At 54.2% G+C, this 22,169-nt stretch overlaps 1 protein-coding gene across 1 annotated transcript in view; it reads right to left on the bottom strand.

The window, feature by feature from the left end:
* MRC2 (mannose receptor C-type 2) overlaps positions 1-22,169 on the bottom strand; it is a 98,878-nt gene that overhangs the window by 25,930 nt on the left and 50,779 nt on the right. Inside the window, exons 8-13 of the mRNA XM_008175217.4 lie at positions 20,460-20,614; positions 19,365-19,475; positions 5,636-5,751; positions 4,084-4,232; positions 3,081-3,298; positions 960-1,102 (exon numbers count right to left, since the gene is read on the bottom strand). Of these exons, the coding sequence (XP_008173439.2) occupies positions 960-1,102; positions 3,081-3,298; positions 4,084-4,232; positions 5,636-5,751; positions 19,365-19,475; positions 20,460-20,614 (892 nt within the window). The remainder of the gene's footprint in view (positions 1-959; positions 1,103-3,080; positions 3,299-4,083; positions 4,233-5,635; positions 5,752-19,364; positions 19,476-20,459; positions 20,615-22,169) is intronic.

The following is a 22,169-nucleotide window of genomic DNA, read 5'->3' on the forward strand; positions in this document are numbered from 1 at the left end:
GCTTTGCCTACAGTGTACACCCTGCCTAGGCACCGGCACTGGCAAAACATACATGTATGCACATGTGCACGGATACACACAGACACAGGACATACAAAATGCCACACAGGATCGGACCATTGGCCCAGCTAGTCCAAGTACCCTGTCTGAGATGCTTCAGCGGAAGGCACAGGAACCCCCTAGCAGAGAATTATGGAATAACCTGCTCATGGGGGTTTAGTAATTCTGTCGCTTTGGGTTATGGCCCAGAGCCCCCCGTCCCCGCCAAGGGGGTGGGGGAGTTCCTCGGGCAGTTATTTAGAGATGCAGTTTCTCATTGGCTTATGCCCTGTAGCAGAAAGCTTCACACTCCTTGGTTTCAATCTTTACTCTGTACCTCTGGGTGTTCTCGTGATCCATATTAATGCCTGGAGTCCTGCTAAGGTCTTGGCCTCAAAGAGGTATTGTGGCAGTGAGTTCCACAAGCCAATCATCCCTTATGGAAAAAACGTGTTTCCTCATTTTACGGCTTGCTCCCTAGAATGTCACGGAGCAGCTCCTCGTTCTGACAAGGAAGGGTAAATAGCTACACGTTTCTCACCTACCTACTTGCCAATTCATATTATTACCATGGGCTCCGGGCACCGTCTCGAGTCTATTCAGTATTTCATACACGTGTCAGGTCCTTGTTGCCTCCCCAAAGTAAACAGTTCCAGTCTTTTCAGTCTCCTGTGCTATGTTCACACATTTACACACACGATACGTACCCGCTCACTCAGGTCAGTGTACATGCTTTGCCTACAAAGCCGTACATATGCACACGGACAATCATGCACATGAGCACACAGACACATACGACAAATACATGCAGACTCTTGTACACACAGCCGCCGTCACAGGGGTGCAAGAGTGTATGTGCACGTGCACGGGCACCTAGATCGGTGCACACGCCCACGCCCCCTTTACAACCGACTCCTCACCCGAAGATCTTGTTCAGGGTGTTGGCCACAAAATGCTCCTCCTCGTAGCTGCCCAGGCTGAGAAGCTGTGCCCCCAGGTCACGGCAGAACAGCTGGGCCAGAATCCAGGTCTTCTTGTCCTGCAGCTTGTCGTAGTTAAACACCTGGCGTGGGAGAGAGGGGCAGACTCACTGCTCTGCTCCCTGCCCAGAGCACGCCCACGATTCCCTTCTGCTGCTTCCAAGCTGCTGCCCCTGTCGCCAGGGGTACGTTACACACGAGGAGATGTGGAGCCTGCTCCAGCCCGACCTCTGGTGCATCTGGCTGGGCGGCCGAGGCCTGTTTGGTCATGGTGGATTCTCAGCAGCACAGACCAGGCACCTGCCACTACACCCCACCCCATGGCCAGCTCCCCGGGGGGCCTCCACACCGTGTTTTAAAGAGCTTCAAATGCCCGCGGGTGCCAATCACAGCCTGGTGACACGCAGGGCCTGTCCCATAGCACCGGCTGCCCTGTGCAACATGTACCAAGAGCAGCAGAATTGAGCAGGTTACAGAAGCTTAATGCTCCAGCCGAGAGTGCAGTGAGCAAGGGAGAGGGGTGGAGGCTCTCCAGAGCTAGCAGGAGCTTCTCTGCCATCCCAAATACCTAGAGATAGAAAAACCTCTCGGCCAGCTGCTCCACCTCCCAGCCTGCCGCATCCAGTCCTGGGGATGAGGAACTGGCTCGGCCAGGCAGCCTGCTTTCCATCCTCCACAATGACAGCAGCAGAGAGACAGACCCAGAGGGGTGTAATTACCCCCTGCCTCCGGCCTCTCGCTGCTATGCAGCTCCCCACACACTGAGGCCAAGGCCCAAGGAGCCTTCTCCACCACTCCCTGCCCAGGAGGCAGCTACACTGCCGGTGCTTGGGCTCCGGATGCCCACGGACTGGGGGAGTCCAGCACCTCCAGCAGCACTGGTCCCCTGAGGTGTTTGGGGAGAGCAGGCCCACAACTCTGTCCCACCCTCTAGCCAGCCAGGAGGGCTGGATGGGCGCACAGGGGAGGGAAGCTCACCTTGGAACTGGGCCGAGCAGCAGGGGATGCAGTGTCTGCCTCGCCCCTGCAAACCTCCAGGAGCTTCTGCCAGAATGCAGGGCCTCTGCACCCTGCCTCCAGGGCAGGGCTGTGGCTTAAAGGCATCCTGCCTGGGGAGGGCGCGTGTGTGACAGACTCAGTCTGGCCGGTCTTGCTTCCCTGGGTGCACACTCGCTCCCTTCCCTCTTTACAACCACGGCCGTCTCACCTGCCTCGCAAGGGCACCAGTGAGGGCTCTACAGGTCGCCTGGTTTCCCTGCAGTGACCTCTGTGGTCATGGCTGGCAGAGGGTTGCCAGGTAGCCGGTTTTCGACTGAACAGTCCAGTCGAAAAGGGGACCTGGCAATGTCTGGGCAGATGTACTGACCGGACACCAAAAGTCCCGTTACCGTGGGCCGACGGAAGGGAAGGGTGGAGAGGCTCTAGCTAGAAGGAAGGGGGAGGGGAGACAGGAGCAAGCAGGGGTAGGGCCTTGGGGGAAGAGGGAGAGCAGGGGCGGGGCCTTGGGGTGGGGGGAGAGACAGAGCGGGGAGGAAGGGGTCTGTGTTCCGGTTGTCAGCAGTTAGGAAGTTGGCAATCCTAGGCTGGCAGCTTTGGGGTGGGATGCAGCCACCCCAAGGATACAGAACGTGTGTCTACACCGCACACTAAGCCTGGGTCTGTGGGACCCAGACTTTCAGTGTTTCCAGCCCTGTGCTTGAGTGTCCACACTGAACTGCAAACCGGGGCTTCCAATTGCTGGCCCCGGGTCTCACAGCCGTGCTAACGCGTCCACACCGCACTACACAGAGTTTCTGACTCAGATCTGCAGCCTGAGCTGCGTCCACACTGCAAAATGACGGGGCTTGGAGCTGAGCCTCACTGGGGCTCGGGCTCTGACCCACTCACTAGCAGCGTCTTAGGACCCGGATCCTGAGTGCTCGCTAACCGGAGTCAGACTGATTTCCATGTGGACGGAAGAGGAGGTTGGATTCAAACCTGAACCAGGGCCTGGATTTAGTATACAGTGTAGACAAACCCAGAGAACCCTGCTGTCTTCCCTGGGACACGTTGGTTTCTTACCTTGTAGCAGTGTCGGAGCTTGGGGTCCGAGCTCCACCCCTGGGGGCATGAGCCGGTGAGGCTGGGCGTCGGGTATGGGGCTGGTAACTCGGGGTTCACCGGGGTCCCCAGGTTCTGCCTGCAGATGTATTTGGCCCTGAATGTGCTGCAGTTCTTCACCTCCCATAGCCCCATGGAGCTCCCCGTGGCCAGGGCGACGCAGCCGCCTTTGTTGTAACCTGGAACGCTCGTGGAAAGGGGGCAGAGAGGGGGACAAGGTTTGAGCCTAGATAGTGGAGTGTGGAACCCAGCCACCTACCCATGGTGTAACAGGCCCCCGCCTAGCGATATCTTCGCTGACCCATCCCCCTACCACCGGGTGAGCACCAAGCAGACAGACCCCACTGCTGCCCTGGGGCATCCAGAAGCAGGGGAGGCATGGCTGGCGGTGCCACCCTCCAGAGGGTAGAATGGGTGGGGAATGGAGAAGTTATGCGATGGGGATGGGGGGCGGTGGGGCTAAAACATCTCAGGAACGAGTGGGACCGATCCTCTCCCCGTCAGGGCCGGTGGGCCCATAGGAAGTTGAAATGGACCAGAGCTTCCAGGGGCATGCAGGAGCATCCCTACAGGATGCACCCCAGTGTCCCCTGCTGACTGGTTCCCGTGCTGGGGCTGCCGTGGGAGATGGCCCCACAGCCCAAGAGATTGGACTGTGGTGGCATTTCCTTTGTCTAGTTCCCTCCCACGGCTCTTTGTTATCCCCCCATGTGCAGCTCCAGATGGCTCCCCTCCCTGCTTGGGGTCTACTCCCTTCACACCAGGAAGTTACGGAGGTAGAAAGAGCTACTGCTGTTAGCTGGCTACTGCTCCTTCTGCGATCGGCGTCTGGCCCTGTGCTCCTTGCCACGGCAATGCTCAGGGAACAGAGGCTGCCATGTGTTTTGCTGGGGCGAAGAATGATAGGAAATTGGGGGAGGGAACGAACACCCCCCCTCCTCCCAGCTGGCTTCTGTGCCATTACCGGGCTGGTCGCGGTTCCAGTGGGTGTACATGACCTCGTCGCCACTCAGCCAGCGGAAAGCGCCCGTTTTGTTGTTGTCCTGCAGCGCCGTCCAGAAATACTCACTGTCCCAGCCATAGATGAGGCTGCTGACGTACGCCTGCTCAAACCTGACACGGGAGAGCAGTGGGATGCCCTGCCGTTAATCTTCCTCCTCTGTGGCTCTGGCCCCGAGACTCGGGTCTGTTCCCGCCCTCAGCCCTAGTGGAGACTCCGGCATTTAGCTCTGGAGAACCCAGTTCAATCCCCAGCGGCTGTCACACAAGGAGTACAGTCCCAGACGCTTTCTGCTGAGTCCCCTGCTAATTAACTCTGCCTCCTGTTACTCCTGGGGAATTCTGCACCAAAACATTAAAAATTCTGCGCACAACATTTTAAAATTCTGCTTATTTTATTTGTCAAAATAACACACTATAATCACAACAGTTTCAATTATTTTTGGTCATTTATTTCAAAATACCTGTCAGCAAGTATGTCTGTAACAATACAGACAACAAAAAAAGTTTCAGGATATGTTTTTTGACAAATAGATTCCTTACTAGGCCTATTAATACAGAACTCTGAGTAATAATTCATTTAAACTACAATATAGAACCGTATTTCCCATACTTCTCAGAAGCAGTGCAAAGGCTTGGGGGAATCGGGGGTAACCAAGGAGCTGAGGGAGAGGGAAGTAAATTGCTGGGAAGGAACCTGGGTGTGAACTTGGACGGTTGTTGGGAAAAGTATGGAACAGGTTTTTTTGGGGGGTGGGAAGGGATTGTTAAGGAGCTTTCCCCATGCAGACCCTAGCTGACCCCTAGCCTCTCCCATTCAGTCAGTCACATCTGCCCCTGTCCCCATATGTCTCTGTGCCCCCACTCAGCCACTCCCCTGTCCCCATGTGTCTCTGTACCTCCCTCCCACCTATGGCGCTGTGCTTCCATTCCCATTCAGCCCCTGCCCCTGTCTGACCACCCCATAGCACCCCACGCTGTCTGTCTCCCCATAGCCCGTTTCCTGACCTGGCCTGACAAGCTCTGAGAAGAAGGCAGCTCTCTCTCTTCCCTCGCTGGCCCTGAGATGCAGCTTTGTTCTATCGCCACAGCGCTCTCTCATGGGCAAAAGGCGGAACTGCAGCAACAGTTCTGCAGAAGCTTTTTTTGTGCACAAAAAAGTTAGAAATCTGCAGGGCTCGTTAATTATGCACATAAGCAGTAGCGCAGAATTCCCCCAGGAGTGTCCTGTGGTAAGTACCGTTATCCCCATTACATAGATGGGGGAAAACGGGACGTGACTTGCTCCAAGGCTGCACAGCCAGCCACTCAGTGGCAGAGCTGGAAATAGAAACCAGGGTACTCCCTCCCATCCCTTCTTCAGACCACAGGCCATCTCTGCTAATGAAGTATTCAGCACCAAGCTGGGGGGTGGGGGATGGGACTCCAGCGACCTCAGCTATGGTTATGGGAGTGTCCCAGAGGGAATGGAAACCGAACACCCATGACAACAGAGCTAATCCCCAGAGTGCACCCACCTGTTGGTGATGGTGACGAGGGTGGCGCTGTAGTCACTGCACATCTTCCATGCATCGCTGTAGGTCACACGGTCTTCTCCTAGCCAATAGCAGGAGGGGCTGTGCCATTTCCAACCCTGGGGCAAGAGAAGACAATGATGGTAAGACATTTTGCAGACTTTAGTACTGTCTGAGCAGATGTGCTTTCCAAGTGCCCTTTACCCACAATGCAGAATTGTCCAGTGGAACTCACTGCTACAAGATCTTACTGAGGCCAGGAGCCTAGCAGGATTCAGACATATACATGAATAAGAACCACCTCTGCAGTTCCACTAGCTAGGATAAAACAATCTGCTGGGGATATAAACCCTCTTGCTTCAGGCCACAAGAAACCCCTGATGGCCTAGGGTCAGACACAGACACGTTATTGAACAAGCGTCCACTAGGGGGTTCCTTGCATCCTCCTCTGAAAGCAGCTGATGCTGGCCACACTTGGGAGACTCGCCTAAGACAGACGCTGGGTTTCATCCAGTCTGGCAATCCCTATGCAAACTAACTAGAATTACTTAGGACAACACTGTTGTCCCTCATCCAAAACCCAGCGGCAAAGAGCCCCCTGCAACTCCTGGGGCACTGGGCTCAGCACGGCTTCAGCGGGAAGAGCGCCATGACCTGACTCACCACCATCACTTCCTGAAACACCCTGGGTTTTTCTTGGGAGGTCTCCCATCCACAGGCTAACCCGGCTTGACCCTGTTTATCTGGTGAGATCTAACAAGATTGCAGCCCGAGAGGATACGGCTGCAGAAAAAACACTGAGGCAGCTTCAAAGTAACAGAAAAATCTGCGTTGCCAACATCCCACCCCCGATTGGAGGTTCAGGGAGGGGAATACAATCCTCTCCTTATGCGGGAAAGCCAAGCAAATAGCAAGTCCCACCGCAGTCCGCTTTAATCGCCTTGGTTTGCTGATGCTGGAGCCTCTCTGGAGTTGGGGACACAATAGGGTCTATTCTCTGCCAGAGCAGTATGGGCTGACGGGCAGGAGGGACTGTGCAGAGCGCTCCAGAAACGCTTGGCAAAGGCAGCGCAGGCAGCCACGGCTGCAGGGGGTGAGAGGAAGGGGGCTTGATCACTGTAGAGAAAGGGAGGAAGAGTGAAAGGAAACACTCGGAACAAAAGAAAGAGCGGGGAGGGGATTTTCCTTGCCCAGCCTGAGACCGGGGTGGGGGAGAAGGAAGGAGGGGCTCAGCTGGAGAAATTGGCCTTGCTCAGGCCTGGGCCACATTGCCACTTTCCCGCGCCCTAGGGAAGCTAACAAATCATGTGTGGTGTGAGCAAAACAGGCTGAGCTGTTCATCCACGCCGTCGGGCCTGCATCCCCCTCCCTATTGCCACCCCGAGTCCCAGCACTCCAGTCCAGTGCGCAAAAGACCATCGTCTCCGCCTTTGCTAGCTACACACACTGCCACAACCCACCTCCCACCAACTTCAGCACCACCAGCAGCCGGCCCGACCGCGACAGCTCCCATAGGTGGGAGCAAAGAGGTGGGTGCCGGGCAGGATACGGAGTCACGCACTAGCTTTGTGTATTACGAAAGTGCTAGGCAAACCCAGCTAACGAATCCTCACAACCAGAAGCGCAGCTACGTCCAATATGCCAAGGAGGGATGTCAACAGGCTGGAGGGCATGTCCCCTTATCCCTACCTAGCTCCACAACCCCCCTGCAAGGTAGGTAAGAATTATCATCCACATTTTGCAGATGGGGAAACTGAGGCAACGACCAAGTGGGAGGACCCTTCCCAAGGCTCACTGAGGGCATTAGCGTCAGGTCCAGGATGTGAACTCCCAAGTTCCCGGCTCCCATTGCTTTACTCAGAGCGCTTGCCTGAAAGCGCGTGAAAACCCTTGCATCAAGTACCGCCTGTTCTGAGCGCGCTCCTGCTGGAATGCGGCATGTGACAGGGGCAATGGCCTCATGCAAACCCCACCTCTCTTTTCTTGGGGGACTTCTAGCCACAGCCTGATACAGAGGCAAAACCTGCGGCAAAAAGTCCCCCACAGCAACCAGATAATTATCCAACCAAATCTGCAGAGGATTCCATCTCCACAGTGGTATGCCAGGTGCCTTTCCCCGAGGTATGCAGAGGGCACGGGCACCAAATTTTATTTTTCCAGGTGAGTGCTCCACCCTGCTCCTCCCCAAGGCCCCAACCCCACTCCAACTCTTCCCCGAGGCCCCGCCTCTTCCCGCCCCATCCCTGAAGCCCCACCCTGTCTCCACCTCTTCCCACCCCTGTTCCGCCCCTCACCCACCCACCAGCCGCTCGCTGCTCTCTGCCCTGCCCTGAGCGCTTCCCGCCAGCCAGCTGATCGGCGTCCCCGCCAAAAAGCTGTGGCTGGTGGGTGCTTGAGCCCCGGAGCACCCATGGAGTCGGCACCTATGGCAGAGGAGCTCCTGCCCCAGACCGAAGAGATGACCGGGAGGTGAGGGAAAGCCTCAGAAGGCAGCAGCTCAAGCTACAGAATGAAGCCCTGATTGCCAAGAAACATCGTGATTATTTCCCGAGGACCCGAGGTCCCTGGCTGGCAAACAGGAAGAGTGTGATCCCTGCCCCGGGAGAGCCCACAATCGAGAGACAAGACAGAAAGAAGGAAGAGCAGCTGAGAGCGCTGGAGTCACACAGAGACGGGGGCTGGTGCCTCCTCGTGCATGGCTTCTGAGCCGACAACCCCGGTGTTCATAATTATTGTTTCACTCCAGTTCAATTGATCTTGTTTGTAAGGAGCAGTGCTGCTGGGGTGACCAGACAGCAAATGTGAAAAATCGGGACGGGGGTGGGGGTAATAGGAGTCTATATAAGAAAAAGACCCCAAAATCAGGACTGTCCCTATAAAATCAGGACATTTGGTCACGCTCAGTGCTGCAGTGACGATAGCGCCTGTCAGCCGAGGACCTCCCGGCAAAGGTGGGTCGGGATCGTCAGCCTCAGCTTACCAGTGGGGTAACTGAAGCACAGGGGAGGCCGGAGTACAAACAGAACCCAGGAATCCTGGCTCCCAATCCCCACCAAGGAGCATGGCTTGCTGTGGGCTCCTGCACCCGCCTCTCACTTCCAGCGTGAGACCGAGCCCTCTTGTCCCCTTGCCCCAATCTGATACCAATATATCTCCGTTCACGGTCATGGAGTTACCGCTGCTTTACCCTGGTGTAAGCAACGGGAGACTGGCTCTGAGACCAGGAGTTGAACTCGCATCTCCTCGGTGGGTTCCAACCCCCGGCTGGCCTATAGTTGTGGGTTACAAACTATTACAACCTTACAGATCCGCTGGCATGGAAATCAGCAAGACAGAAGGGGGAGATGGGGGCAGTTCCCTGCCCCTCCCCAACGTCAAGAGAAACAGCATTTAAAGGAAGGCTGGAGGAAGGGAGAACGGTACCCTTTGGAGCGGCACATGGGTCACCCTCAGAACCTTCCCCCTAGCCCTGGGGACATGCCAGGGGAATTGCAAGCTGCATTTCTCCGACACTGGCTCTCAAAGGGCTCTGGGACACAGTGGGTTAATACACCAGCCCCTCTCACCCATAGAGACCTGGGTTAAATTATTGCTGAGCAGGAGTTTGGCAGCCCCAGTCCAATCCCTCGTCCACATCTGTCTGCATTACAAAACCACCGCAGCGTTTGGCATGACGGGCAGGCGCTTCTCGGAAGAGGCCCCAGCTGGGAGCAATGAGAATTCTTCACGGCAGCATTCAGAGGGGACCTAGGACCGGGGGCTAAGCCGGGGGTGCTGCAGCTCAGGAGTGATGGGCATGGCAGGGTGGGCTGCAGGTGGGGGGAAAGGGGTGTTTTGTCACTGGGAGCTGGCAACACCACCTGCTTGCAGCCCAGCTGCTCTGAGCTCCCTCCCTGGTGGTCCTACCCTGCACTTCTGCGCACCCTTCTCAGCTGGGATGACCAACTGGGACCCTTTGGCCCGCCCACCCTGTCCCACTGCTCCTGGTCTCCCCCTCCAGCACCATCCTCCATCCGCTAGTGCTTCCGGTCCCCTTCTTTCCGTGTGCTTCCATCCTCCCTCCTAGAACCCACGACCCAAGTCCCCGTCTCCCCTGCCCCATTCCCCTTCTAACCCAGCCCCCAATACCTCTCTCCGCTGCCCACCACCCAACTCATATGGTGCCCCAGTGCCTGACTTGCTTGTGGATTTTACCCCAATCAATCAGCGGGGTGGGAGGGGTATGGATGATGGGGAGAGGGAAGGGAAAAGAGAAGAGAAGCAGCTACTTGGCTAACCTGGCAGGGCAGCCTGGGAGAGACATGTCCGATAGCTTGAGGAGATGGTGTTTCCACTTGCGAAAACCACCACCACATTTTCTTTATAGGACAAAGCAGCACTGCTACTGGCTGTCTTGAAGAAGTCAATGGGCTGGGGATGGGATCCTACAGACCAACCCCACGGAGCTGGGGAGGAGAGGGGGCGGCCTCCCCCATTGCGTAGCTGCTGGCTTGGGAGACATGAGTGTCTGGATCTGGTGTAGAAGGAATTTGGGAGAAGGAAGGAGGGTTCTGGGGTGGGCATATTGGGCTGACGGGCAGGACGCCTGGGTTCCACCGTCAGCTCTGTCACCCTCTGCGCAAGCCAGTGCTTTCTGTCTCTGTGACACGGGGACAGAGATACGGGTCCTGCTCACAGTGCATGACTGCCAGGGAAGCGCACTCCCGCCCCGCAGACGGGCATCGGGTGGGGGGCTGGGAGGGGCAGCTGTGAGAGCAGCGCTAGAGGGAGCCGTCAGGGCAGAAGTATGGGGGATACTGGGGGTGGAGCTGTAAGGACAGCACTGGTGGGGGCTGCGAGGGCAGACACATGGGGAGTACTAGGGGGCCCTGAGTGAGTGGATGAAGTCTGCAGTGTCCTCAATGCCCCTGAGGCAATACTTGTGGGCAATTCCCCCTCAACAACACACTGCTGGCAAAACAGCCTCTCAGACACTTCTACTGAAATCCCAGAGCCTTTCTTCCCTCTTCCTTCCACCTCCCTGCCACCATAGGCGTTGTTTGACTTCTATATTTGGAGCGTGGCTCCAGTCAGGACCATGGGGCCACACGTGGGTGGGAGTGGACTAATCCTGTGCTTGCCCACAGAGGCGCCGTTTCAGATTTGGGGGCGGGGGGCAATTTTAACCATGGTTCCAGGGGCTACTGAGGCAACTGAAAACTCTATTTTTGCAGATAATAATTTAGAAATATCCAACAGGAGCATTGTATCTAATTCCTATGTCAAGAAAAAATTAAATAAACTTTAGACCCATTCAGCTCTAATACTAACACGTTTGGACATCTTGTGGCAAGTCACGTAAGGGACACTGGTTAGGTTTAAAATTGTAATGTCTATTCTTATGGAGATACTCTTATCAAGTCAGAAGGGACCATCACAATCATCTAGTCTGACCTCCTGCACATGGCAGGCCACAGAACCTCACCCACCGTCTCCAGTTACAGACCCATAACCTCTGGCTGAGTTACTGAAGTCCTCAAATCAGGGCTTAAAGACTTCAAGTTACAGAGAATTCATCATTTACACCGCGTCTGAACCTGCCAGTGACCCATGCTCCATGCTGCAGGAAGGTGAAAAACCCACATGGTCACTTGCCAATCTGACCCGGGGAAGAATTCTTTCCTGACCCCAAATATGATGATCAGATAGACCTGAGCATGTGGGCAAGATCCACCAGGCAGATACCTGGGAAAGAATTCTCTGTAGTAACTCAGAGCCCTCCCCATCTAGTGCCCTGTCTCCAGCTGTTGGGGATTTTTGCTACAGGCAGTCGCCGCGATGGGCCACATGCCATTGTAGGCAGTCCTGTCATACCATCCCCTCCATAAACTTATCAAGTCAGTCTTGAAGCCAGTTAAGTTTTTTGACTCCGCTGCTCCCCTTGGAGGCTGCTCCAGAACTTCACTCCTCTGATGGTTAGAAACCTTCACCTAATTTCAAGCCTAAACTTGTTGATGGCCAGTTTATATGTATTTGTTCTGGGGTCCACACTGATGCTTAACTTAATAACTCCTCCTCCCTCCCTGGTATTTATCCCTCTGATGTATTTATACAGAGTAATCAAATCTCCCCATGGCCTTCTATTGGTTAGAGTAAAACAAGCCAAGCTCTTAGAGTCTCTTCTCATAAGGTAGCTTTTCCATTCCTCAGATCATCCTAGTAGCCCTTTTCTGCACCTGTTCCAGTTTTAATTTATCTTTCTTATACATGGGAGACCAGAACTTGCACCTAATACTCCAGATGAGGTCTCACCAGTGCCTTGTATCATGATACTAACACTTCCCTGTCTCTACTGGAAATACCTCGCCTGATACATCCTAGAACTGCGTTAGCCTTTTTCACAGCTGCATCACACTGGTGGCTCATAGTCATCCTGTGACCAACCAATACCCGCAATTCTTTCTCCTCCACCGTCACTTACAACTGATAAATCCCAGCTTATAGCAAAAAGAACAGCGGCTGTTGGTAGCTGAAGGGCAATGGAACAAGCTATGATTGGGAATTTCCCTTCTGGATCGTATCCAAAATGAAATGATTAGAGAATACAGCGGTGTGACAAAATACTGTCATGGAAAGCAGATATAATAAGCTACGATGGGAGGGCCACATAGCATGGTTCACGGACAATAGGTGGACCGCAATCATTACTGAGTAGGTACCCGCAGAGAACAGAAAAGACCACCTGGTCGGCCTCCAAGAAGAGGGAAGATGACATTGTTAAATGGTTTGGACGAACATGGAGAAGAAAGGCAAGAATGTGAGAAGAATGGCGGATGTGTTGTGATCGGCGCAATCTTAATGACAGCTGAAGACCGATCAATCCAGGTGATAGTAAAAATTCTTGTCGTTAGTCCCTAAATGCATGACCTTGCACTTAGCACTATTAAATATCATCCCGTTTCTATTACTCCAGCTTACGAGGTCATCCACAGCTTCTTGTATGGTCTTCTGGTCTTCCTTGGTATTGGTAATACCTCCCAATTGTGTGTCATCCGCAAATTTTATGAGTACACTCCCACTTTTTCTGCCAAGGTCAGTAATAAAAACGTTAAAGAAGGTTGGTCCCAAGACCAATCCCCGAGGAACTCCACTAGGGATGGAGAACTTCCCTCCAGCCTGACAGCTCACCTTTCAGTATGATCTGTTGTAGCCTTCCCTTTAACCAGTTCCTTATCCATCTTTCAGTTCTCATATATTAATCCCCATCTTCTCAAATTTAGCTAATAATTTCCCATGTGGAACTGTATCAAATGCCTTACTGACATCCAGGTCGATTAGATCTACTACATTTCCTTTGTCTAAAAAAATCAGTTCTCGTCTCAAAGGAAGGTATTAGTAACTTCCTTACCACCTCTTCAATCCAACGACTGAAACAACTGTAGAAAATCTACAATTTCTGTCATTTAGGCTACTCACTTTTTGCAGTTCACCAAGCTCGGAACAGATCATTTAACTTTAGGGAACTGTCTGTCAGCCCTTTCTTATCTTAATCCGCGGTTAATCACTCTGTTTATAAACAAAATTCTGACTCCCTGCCTCTGGGAGAACCCCTTACAGTGCACACTCAGGTTGCCTGCCTGAGGCTTGAGGGGGCAACGCCCCCCATGCCCCCTCATTCCGCCTATACCTGCCACATCCGGATAAGGCTGCCCCTCGCCCTCAGCTCTGACAGAGTGCGGGATGCTTCACGAGGTGAATTAACAGACTCTGATGGAGGGAACGAGTGGAATTCGATGGCTGGATCCCCCAGAGACCTGCCGGCTGGGCATGAATTCAGCTGGCCTCCGAGTTACTCACAAGCAGCTTTCACTCGTGGTGAGCTCCCATTTGGTATTTCTCTGGTAGCCGGCTGTGCTTTTGTCCTCTGAGGCTAGGTCTACACTACGGGGGGGGGGGGGGGGTTGACCTGAGATATGCAACTTCAGCTACGCCAATAGCATAGCTGAAGTGGTGTATTTTAGGTCGACTTACCTGGCTGTGAGGATGGCGGCGAATCGACTGCTGCCGCTCCCCCGTCGACTCCGCTTCCGCCTCTCGCTGCGGTGGATTTCCGGAGTTGACGGCAGAGCGGTCGGGGATCGATTTTATCGCATCTACACTAGACGCGATAAATCGATCCCCGATAGACCGATGGCTACCCGCCGATCTGGCGGGTAGTGAAGACGTGCCCTGAGTCAGGCTATGCAGCGCTGGCTTTAAGTACCCAGACAGCAACCAAGCACAGAAAGGCACTCTCGCTTCCCTTGCTGTGGGCAGCGTGTGTGTGTGTGTGTGTGTGTGTGTGTGTGTGTGTGTGTGTGTGTAACAGATTTCATAGCTCAGGCTGGAACGAGGTTACAGAGAGGTACAGGGTAGCAGGCCAATTATCAACAGGCCATTGATTTCCTTATTGCAGATGACAAAGAGCTGGGGGGGGGGGAGAAGGAAGGGAATGGATTTTTTTTCGTTATAATCTGCAGTCTCAGGATCTCATTTAGTTTTCTGGCAGTTTTATCCCTTAGCAATCCAGGGACAGGATGATGGTTTGCAACCAGAGGCGTGCTGTAATTCTGCTGATCTCATAGCTAGGCACGCTTAGGCCGGCCGGGCTGTGATGGGAAATCTCCCCGGTATTAGAAGAACTGGTCAGGGTGATCTACTACGTGGCGTTCTCTGAGTCAGGGCTGAACCCAATGCTCCAGTTTGGCACTAAGGGACCTTGCCCTCAGGGGCACCTTTTTGCAGATCAGCTCTAAAACTGAGGTCCTGAGTACGGGTGGTCACTGAAGATCAAATGGCGCTTTCCCCCCGTGTAAGGAAGGGATATTAACACTGGTGTTCTCACCAACCTAGATAATGATATTCTCCTTTGCCAGTTTACCTGGAAACTGGAGTCTTCGTCACTTCCTCTCTTAAGCTGTTGTGTAGCATTACTGTGAGATGTTAAAACAGCTGATGAGATCCACCTTAGAGGTGTCTGCAGTCAGGGGTGGGAGAAGAGATCCCCTTTGGGATTTTGGGTTCCTTTAGGATGCAGTTTGGGTTCCTTTAGGATGAAGGATACTACAGAATTTCAGACCACCTGTGCCTTACTGTCATTTGCATAAGGCTTAATCATCTGGGGGTTTTCAAGACTTGGGTGAAACTCACGAATAACCACCTGTGACCGGCTCTAGCCTCTTTTTCCCAAGTATGGCAAAGCACCTTACAAACAGTAATGGAAGGAGCTTCACAGCCTTCACGGGCATCAGGGGAGTACTGTCCTCATTTTACAAGATGGAGAAACTGAGGCAGAGAGTAACTTGGCCACGGCTACACAGCGCGGCCACGGCAGAGCCAGGAACAGAGCCCAGGGAGACCTTGTGTCTCACACACAAGCACTGACAAAGAGGGCAGGCAGGAGGAAGCTTCTCTGGGGTGCAGGACAGTGTCGAGGTCCCCTGTGGGGACAGTTGGTTCTTAGATGGAAAGTCACTCAGGGCAGGCCCTTGTGCAAAGAGCCCAGAACACAAAACCAAGAGAGATCAGGTCGGGGTCCTTGCATCAGGAGGCAGCACCACAGTAACTGGGTGAGGACGTATGGACAACACAGGGGGTCTGGAAAAAGAAACGTTCAACCTCGGCACGACCCCTTCAGTGCAGGGCAGTTCACCTCCGGCCCCCACCCTGGGCTGCCTGCAGCGCCCCCGGCCAGACAGCCACCCTGCAGCATGAGGGACCTGCCGGCCACAGACAAAATGACCCCACGGTGGAGACGCTTCAGTTTCCAATTCTGGCTGAAGGAATCTGGCAGCGCTGCAATGCAATTCCCCTCCCCCCACGCACCACACCCCTTCTGTCTGCTTGCAAGCCAGCAGCCTGACTTGCCAAAGCCTCAACTCCTCATCTGCTGCCTGCCTCCCTAATCCCACCAGGATCTCAGCGCATCAAGGGGCCAGCTCCTTCCCCACGGGCAGGCAGCCCAGCCGAGCCATGCTGGAGGGATTAGCGTGTCCCTCCTGATGTCTGGCAGACTCTGGGAGTTCCCGCTCTGCCGCACGGCCTGCCAAGGCGCGTGGGCTGGAGGGGAAGGTGGCGAGAAGAGAGCGGAGCGACCGGAAAGACACAGGGGAGGCAGCTGCCGCAGCAGCGTGAAGAAGGCCCGAGGCGGCTAATTGCTCTAGAACAAATGCTGCCCTGGCAGCTGCTTTTAATCCTCTGTGCAGGGTTTTTTATATTAAGCGGCGATTTCATCAGCCCATTTGCGCACACACACACACACACACACACACACACACACACACACACAGAGCTGCAGCAGCCTCAGCGCACACGGCTCAAACACAATGATGGGCAAGCAGGAAGGAGCCCAAACCTGCAGATGTCATTACCAGATTCTGGCCCATCGAGCCATTCTGAGCCCCCCCCCACCCCCCCGCAGGGAACCGCGTCCTGCAGCCTCGACTGCCCCCAGCAGCGGCAGGGCTCATAGCCCGGGCACGGCCCCAACTGGAGGGGCTGCTCTGAAGTCAGCCTCGAATAGCGCTGGAGCATCTTTCCGTGCCAGCCAACCAGCCGATCAGGAAGCACGGAACTCACAGCCCTACCAGGCCACATCCGGGCCATCCCCCTGGCCAGCGCAGGAGCGTTCCCTGCATCCGTTTCAACAGCTCTGTACAGTTCAGCGTTAAAACGTCTTCCACGGCTTCGACAGAGGGATCAGGGCAGCTCATTAGTCCTCCATGCAGGAGAGGCTGGGCGTGATGTTGTCCAGTCCCATACTCTAGCAGGAGCAAACGTCTGCATGGCATGACCCCGTCAAAGCCGTGCACCGGGACAGCTCTCATGGGCCAGTGTGAGTCAAGCCCCGTCCTTCCTGCAAACCCTGAGCAAATGAGGATTGACACCCATTTACAAAGGGCCTAGAACTGGACGAGCAGAAGCTGGTGGAAATGCTACGGGATCTGGCGGATGGCCACAGCCAGTTGGTACCGAGTCCCATGTCACTGTTAGCTGCCTTAGTGCCGAAAGAGGGGGGGGGGGTGAGATATAATTATACCTAGCTCTCATCTAGCACTTTTCACCTGTAGACCTCACTGCCCTTTATAAAGGTCAGTAACATTATCCCTGTATTACAGGTGGAGAAACTGAGGCACGCCCAAAGTCACCCAGCAGGTCAGTGGCAGAGCCAGGAATAGACCCCTGGTCTCCCAAAGCCCAGACCAGTGCGCTATCCACTAGGCAACACTGCCACCCCATAGGGGCAACGGTGGAGAAGGAAGAAGTACACATGCAGCGGCCTGACACACCCACTGTGACTGCACCCCAAGAGGACGCTCCCAGCACCCGGGTGTCAATGGAGGACAAATGAAGAGCGGGGCCAGATTTCCAAGCGTGCGCCCAACGCACAGAGCCCGCGTGAGCCCTCTGAGCGGAGCAAGGTGCTTCTGTTCTGAAAACCTGGCCGCCTATTTTGGTGCAGAATCAGGAGCTGAGAGCCCTTCTGAAAATCAGGCCTCTACCAGGGCGGAGCGGTGAATGCTGCAGGAGAGCACAGGGAAGGAGGAAGTGCAGTTTCTTCCCAGAAGAGTGGGCGCACTTTGGACAGCATGCCCATTCATGGTGGCCCCATTCCCTTGGGCATAGCAGCTTTGCCATGGTGCCCCCAAGCCCCTGAGCTCCGGAGTAACCGTAACCACTCGAACCTCATTCCATTCCCTTTGCAGCTGGTCCCACGCGTGCTCTATCCCTCCTCCCCTGCTCTCCATCCCATCCCAGGGCGGGGATGGGACACCTCTTTTCACCTCTCCTTTTGACATGTCCGGGTCTATTTATGCCATCGGGGCTCCTTCACAGTGTATGAAGACACCTTCCAGTCGCCCAGAGTAGCTGCTTTTCCCCTGCTTGAAACCCAGTACTCCTGGCTTTCCGATCCTCTTGGGGCCGCCCAGCCGGGCCAGATGCCTCGGCAGAGGAACAGGCTTTCGGTGAATGGAGCCGGGGCTTGGGGAGGGGACGACAAATCATTTTGTTTGAAACGCAGACCAATTTCAGGATGAGGGCGGGGATGCATGTCTTACTGCCCCCCCCCCCCCCCCCCCCACTGGTTTGCCGGTCACTTGCTTTGACAGGGCTAATCAAAGCCTGCCTATGGCCCACGTGCCCTAAAATAACAGGGGGGCGCAGCCTCGCGTTAACCACACTACCAGGGAACAGGTGGAAGATGGGATTTATCCGGCTGGACTCAAACCTGCTCCCCCCTGCTCGCGCTAGCTGCTCTCGTGGATGGGAGCGGAGGGTGCGCGCCTTTCGCAGGAGGCACTCTTCTCCTCCCTAGCCAGGATCTATTCCCGTCACCTTGTCCCACTCGGTGGGAGCAGTGGGTCTGGGATGTCAGCGCTCCACCTCTTCCCTGGTAAGACTGCCAGCAAGCAGCCCCACGAGCCCCCTCCGCAGCAGACATCAACAGCACGGCCGCGTCCCACCAGCCCCGGGCCAGCACGCAGCTGGACTGGAGACGCAGCTCGGCATTGCACAGCTGGCCTGATGCAAGGGCGGATGCACGTCTGGACACTATGCAGCTGGACAGCACACAGCTGTCAGGAACCATCTCCCCACAGGCCTAGCCCCGGGTCTAGGAGCGTGGAGGGGGAGGGGGTTTTCTTCAATTCTTCACTCCTCCTTGCTCAGCGTTAACCTTCTCCTTCAAAGCCCCCTTCTGTAATTCCGGTACTTGGTCCCACCCGCCAGCCAGGTGACAGTCCCTGGGGCTGGACCCATCAGAGACAAGTCAGGGTTACAGCTCTCCGACACCCCTCCCCTGCAGTCAGGCAGGAAGTCAAGCTGTCTGCAACAAAGCTCCATGCCAAGCTGAGCCCCACACCGGAGCTCAGGAGGTAGCCTGCAGCTGTGCACACCTCACTAGCGAAGTCTGCCTAGAAGCTGCAGGCTCTGGAGGGCTCATGGGCAACGAGCCGAGAGGCCACGGCCCCACTGCTGTGCCTACAGATCCCGCAGCGCAGCAGTGGGACGACTAGGAAGGAAGCTTTGTCTCACCTCGATGACCAAGGGGTTTAGCTTTTGCATCCCAAGGTCACGGGGGTCGAAGGGAGAGGCCTGGTGTTTCCCCGACCTTCACTGGCCCATTTGGGTTTCCTAAGTCCCTCCCTGGTCATAAGAAATGGAGACACCGTCCCTCCAAAGTATGTGCGCATCGCCATTGGCAAAGGACTGCTCAAATAGGCCCCCACAGCCAGAGCCCGGGGGTCCTCTGGGATGACATGGGCAAGCAGGGTGCCTGCTCCGTTCTGAGCCTGTCTGAACTGAAGGAAACAACAGCTCCTTGGCTTGGTCCTTCCAGTACCACATGGGATTCCTTCCTCTGGCAGCACCCCCCCCAGCCAGGGCCAGCGTGAGGGGGTAGCAAACATGGCAATTGTCTGGGGCTCCGTGAAGCGAAGTTACATCCTATCTACAGAGTCACTGTGGGTAAATGTCATGCGACTGTTACAGTAATTTAGGCTCTAAAAGTGGAAATAAATCGCACTAAAGCAGCGATTTTCAAACAATGGGGTGCATCCCCCTAGGGAGGAATATTGGCGGGGGGAGAAGGCGATGCTGGGGGACTCAGGCGTCAGCCCTGGTCAGTGGAGCTTGGGCTGGTAGAGGCCCACTCCTTAGTTTCTGCCCTGTACCTCAGCAAGGCTAACGGCAGCCCAGCCCCCAGCCCGCTCACCTTCTTGCAGCCGTGGTCCTCCTCCTCCTCTCCCCGCTGGCTCACCCGGCCGGGCTTCTTACAGATGGAGGGCAGCGTCTGGTTACACGGGCTGTCGTTCCACCTCCCTTCCTGGAGAGGATGGCAAAGAGCAGGTCAGGCAAAGGGTGGATCACAGCAAATGCAGCTCTCAAAGGACCAGAGATGGGATATTTTCAGTGGCAAGCTTGGGTAAGTCCCACCGACTCCGTACTTCCTTCCCATGCTGCTCTACATTATCCCATCATTGTGGATCCCCCCTTCCCTTTATCTGTCCCCGGTACAGGGTCGGATCTTGCAGAGAACCTCTGGTTGGTTCAAATCCAGCTTAGGAGGGAAGTGGCTGTTGTGTGGCCCGTGTGATAGGAGTTTGGTGGCACTCGGTCCGGTTCTCAGTGGGTCGGCTGCCCACGCATTACAATCACCACCGGAAACGGCCCCCTTGTCAGCAGCCTCTGCAGGAGAAGGCAAGGAATGGGTCGGTCACGGAGACCACCCTCGTGGTCAGGTTTAGGGGACATTGGTGGCACACTGCTGTCTGTGCCACACCCGTACGATGGACACAGAGAGCGCCAGTCTCCGGGGCTGTCGGCACAGAGCTCACACCCATCAATCTAGCTAGTATAAAGTGGATTAGATTTTGATCAGTAAACATCAGTAAATGCTGATTTCACCAAGCACACACAAACCTACCGAAGACGATTTCCATTGATTAATAACTGAAATTTACAGATAGGCAAAGTAAGAAAAACACTGCTTGGAAACTTACTAGGGTTTGACGTAAGGATATTTACAATGTATCCTCTGACATGCCAGGTTGACAATTTGTGTTTTGATGGTTACAAAGCTTAACTTTTTGAATCTCAGCATCTACAGTCATTAAATAATTATTGTCTGACCCCCAAGTAATTTCCCGCAGCTGTACAAATACTTAAAAATAAACATCGAGCTCTGTTGAGATTTAAAATATGTATCGATTGAATTCTGCCAAGCTCCAATTACTCCATTCCAGCCCTGCTAATTGGATAGGAAAGGTCCCACATCCTGTCCCGCTCCTCCTCCGTGATCAGTCCTCACCGGTCCCCAGATGGTCACACAGTCCTCCAGGCTGTCTCGGAAGTTGTTGGGCTCAAAGGGGTGCCAGTACGTGAACCTCACCGGCGTCCCATCTGACCACTCAAAATTCATCTGCAGCTTGAGGTCGTTCAGGCCAATCCAGAGCTCCTCGACATCTGCCAAGCAGAAAGGGGAAGAGCAGGTCAGAGTCCAGCTCTGGTGTCTGGGGTGAACCTCACCCTACTAACGCACAGTAGCACGAAGAGAAAAGTCTCCCCTCTCTGAGCATTCATGGATGAGAGGAACGTCTCACAAGTTACAAGCCATGTTGGCTGTGAGCCGCCTGGGACAGGGACTGGCTTCCTTGTCAGCTGTTTGTACAGCGTCTAGCGCCATGGGGCTCTGATCCTCAACTGGGAGTCTTAGGGGTTACAGATCAATAATAATGGTCAGACTTTCTGAGACATCCAAGGGAGTTGAGTGCCCAGTTTCCAGATCCGAAGTTCTTTTAGGCTCTGTTGACAATCCAAGCCAATGATAACAATATTACATGCAAGACAAATTCATTAAAAGAACATTAGGGTAGCGAAGTCAAACACTCAAACGTTAGGCCATGCCAGAATTCAGGTTGCCCATACAAACTTCATTTTGGCCCCTTTGTGCGTACTTCCAAGTCTCCTCTGCTATCATAACCCATGCCAGCTAGATTAAAGCTAACACCAGTATGCCTGCCCGCGCAGCAATCACAGCTTTATTTGCAGGGTAGACATAACCTGTGTTACTTGGCTGCAACAGGACATTCTGACATGCCAATGGTGATTCAAAACTCTTGATTAAACTCATCCATTGACCTGGGTTTGGAACATAGGACCCAGTTTGTACTCGACAAGAAGAGTACTTTCAAAAGGATATGCCTTGCCTTGGCTACTAACGAATAAATACTCTGCGTGTCTGTTCTTGTGGGGAACGGTCTGAAAGTGCTTTACAAATGCTTCTCCGAGGTAGGTTATAGTATCACTGCACTCCATGAAAAGCAGCCACCTCTTGGATGGAACGTGGTGGCTATTTAACAGCGCATGGGAACATTATTACAGAGCAAATTTAGGACAAGATGTGTAGACTAAAACTATATCTAACTGAAACTGTTGGGGGAAGCTTTCCCTAAGCAGGGACCCAATTTGGAATCAGTCAGGGCAATCCCGATTCTTAAAAGAGTGCCAGGAGATCTTTAATAACCACTAGTGGTCCAGGGCCTCAGTTTTATATCTCGTGGAAACAATGCCATCACCAGAAGCACAGTGCCCGCCGCCATCCCCCTGGGGCATTGGGTCAGTATTGACTCAGAGAATGGGGCCATTCCTTTTTATTCCTGATTGAGATTAATATATCAAATGTCAGCCATTGCCCCAGCAGATAAATGATGCACTTAATACATGTTAAGCGCTTCTTGTGCTGTCTCTGATAGATTCACAAGACGTCAGGGACGATACTTTCTACAGCACCTTCCATCTACAGATCTCAACCCCATTCACAGATTGAATTAACTACCATCATAATCCCAGAGTCAGAGAAGTATCCCCAACCCCATTTCTCAGATGGGAAAACTGAGGTGGGAGGGACTTATCCACGGCCACACAACGAGCCAGCATTAGAGCTGGGAACAGAGCCTAGTATGGACCAGATCATGATACCTCTACTCACTCCAAGTAGTATCTTCCTCCACTCGTAGCC

The sequence above is a fragment of the Chrysemys picta genome, chromosome 24 (assembly GCF_011386835.1).
Source record: "Chrysemys picta bellii isolate R12L10 chromosome 24, ASM1138683v2, whole genome shotgun sequence".
NCBI classification, from domain to species: domain Eukaryota; kingdom Metazoa; phylum Chordata; order Testudines; family Emydidae; genus Chrysemys; species Chrysemys picta.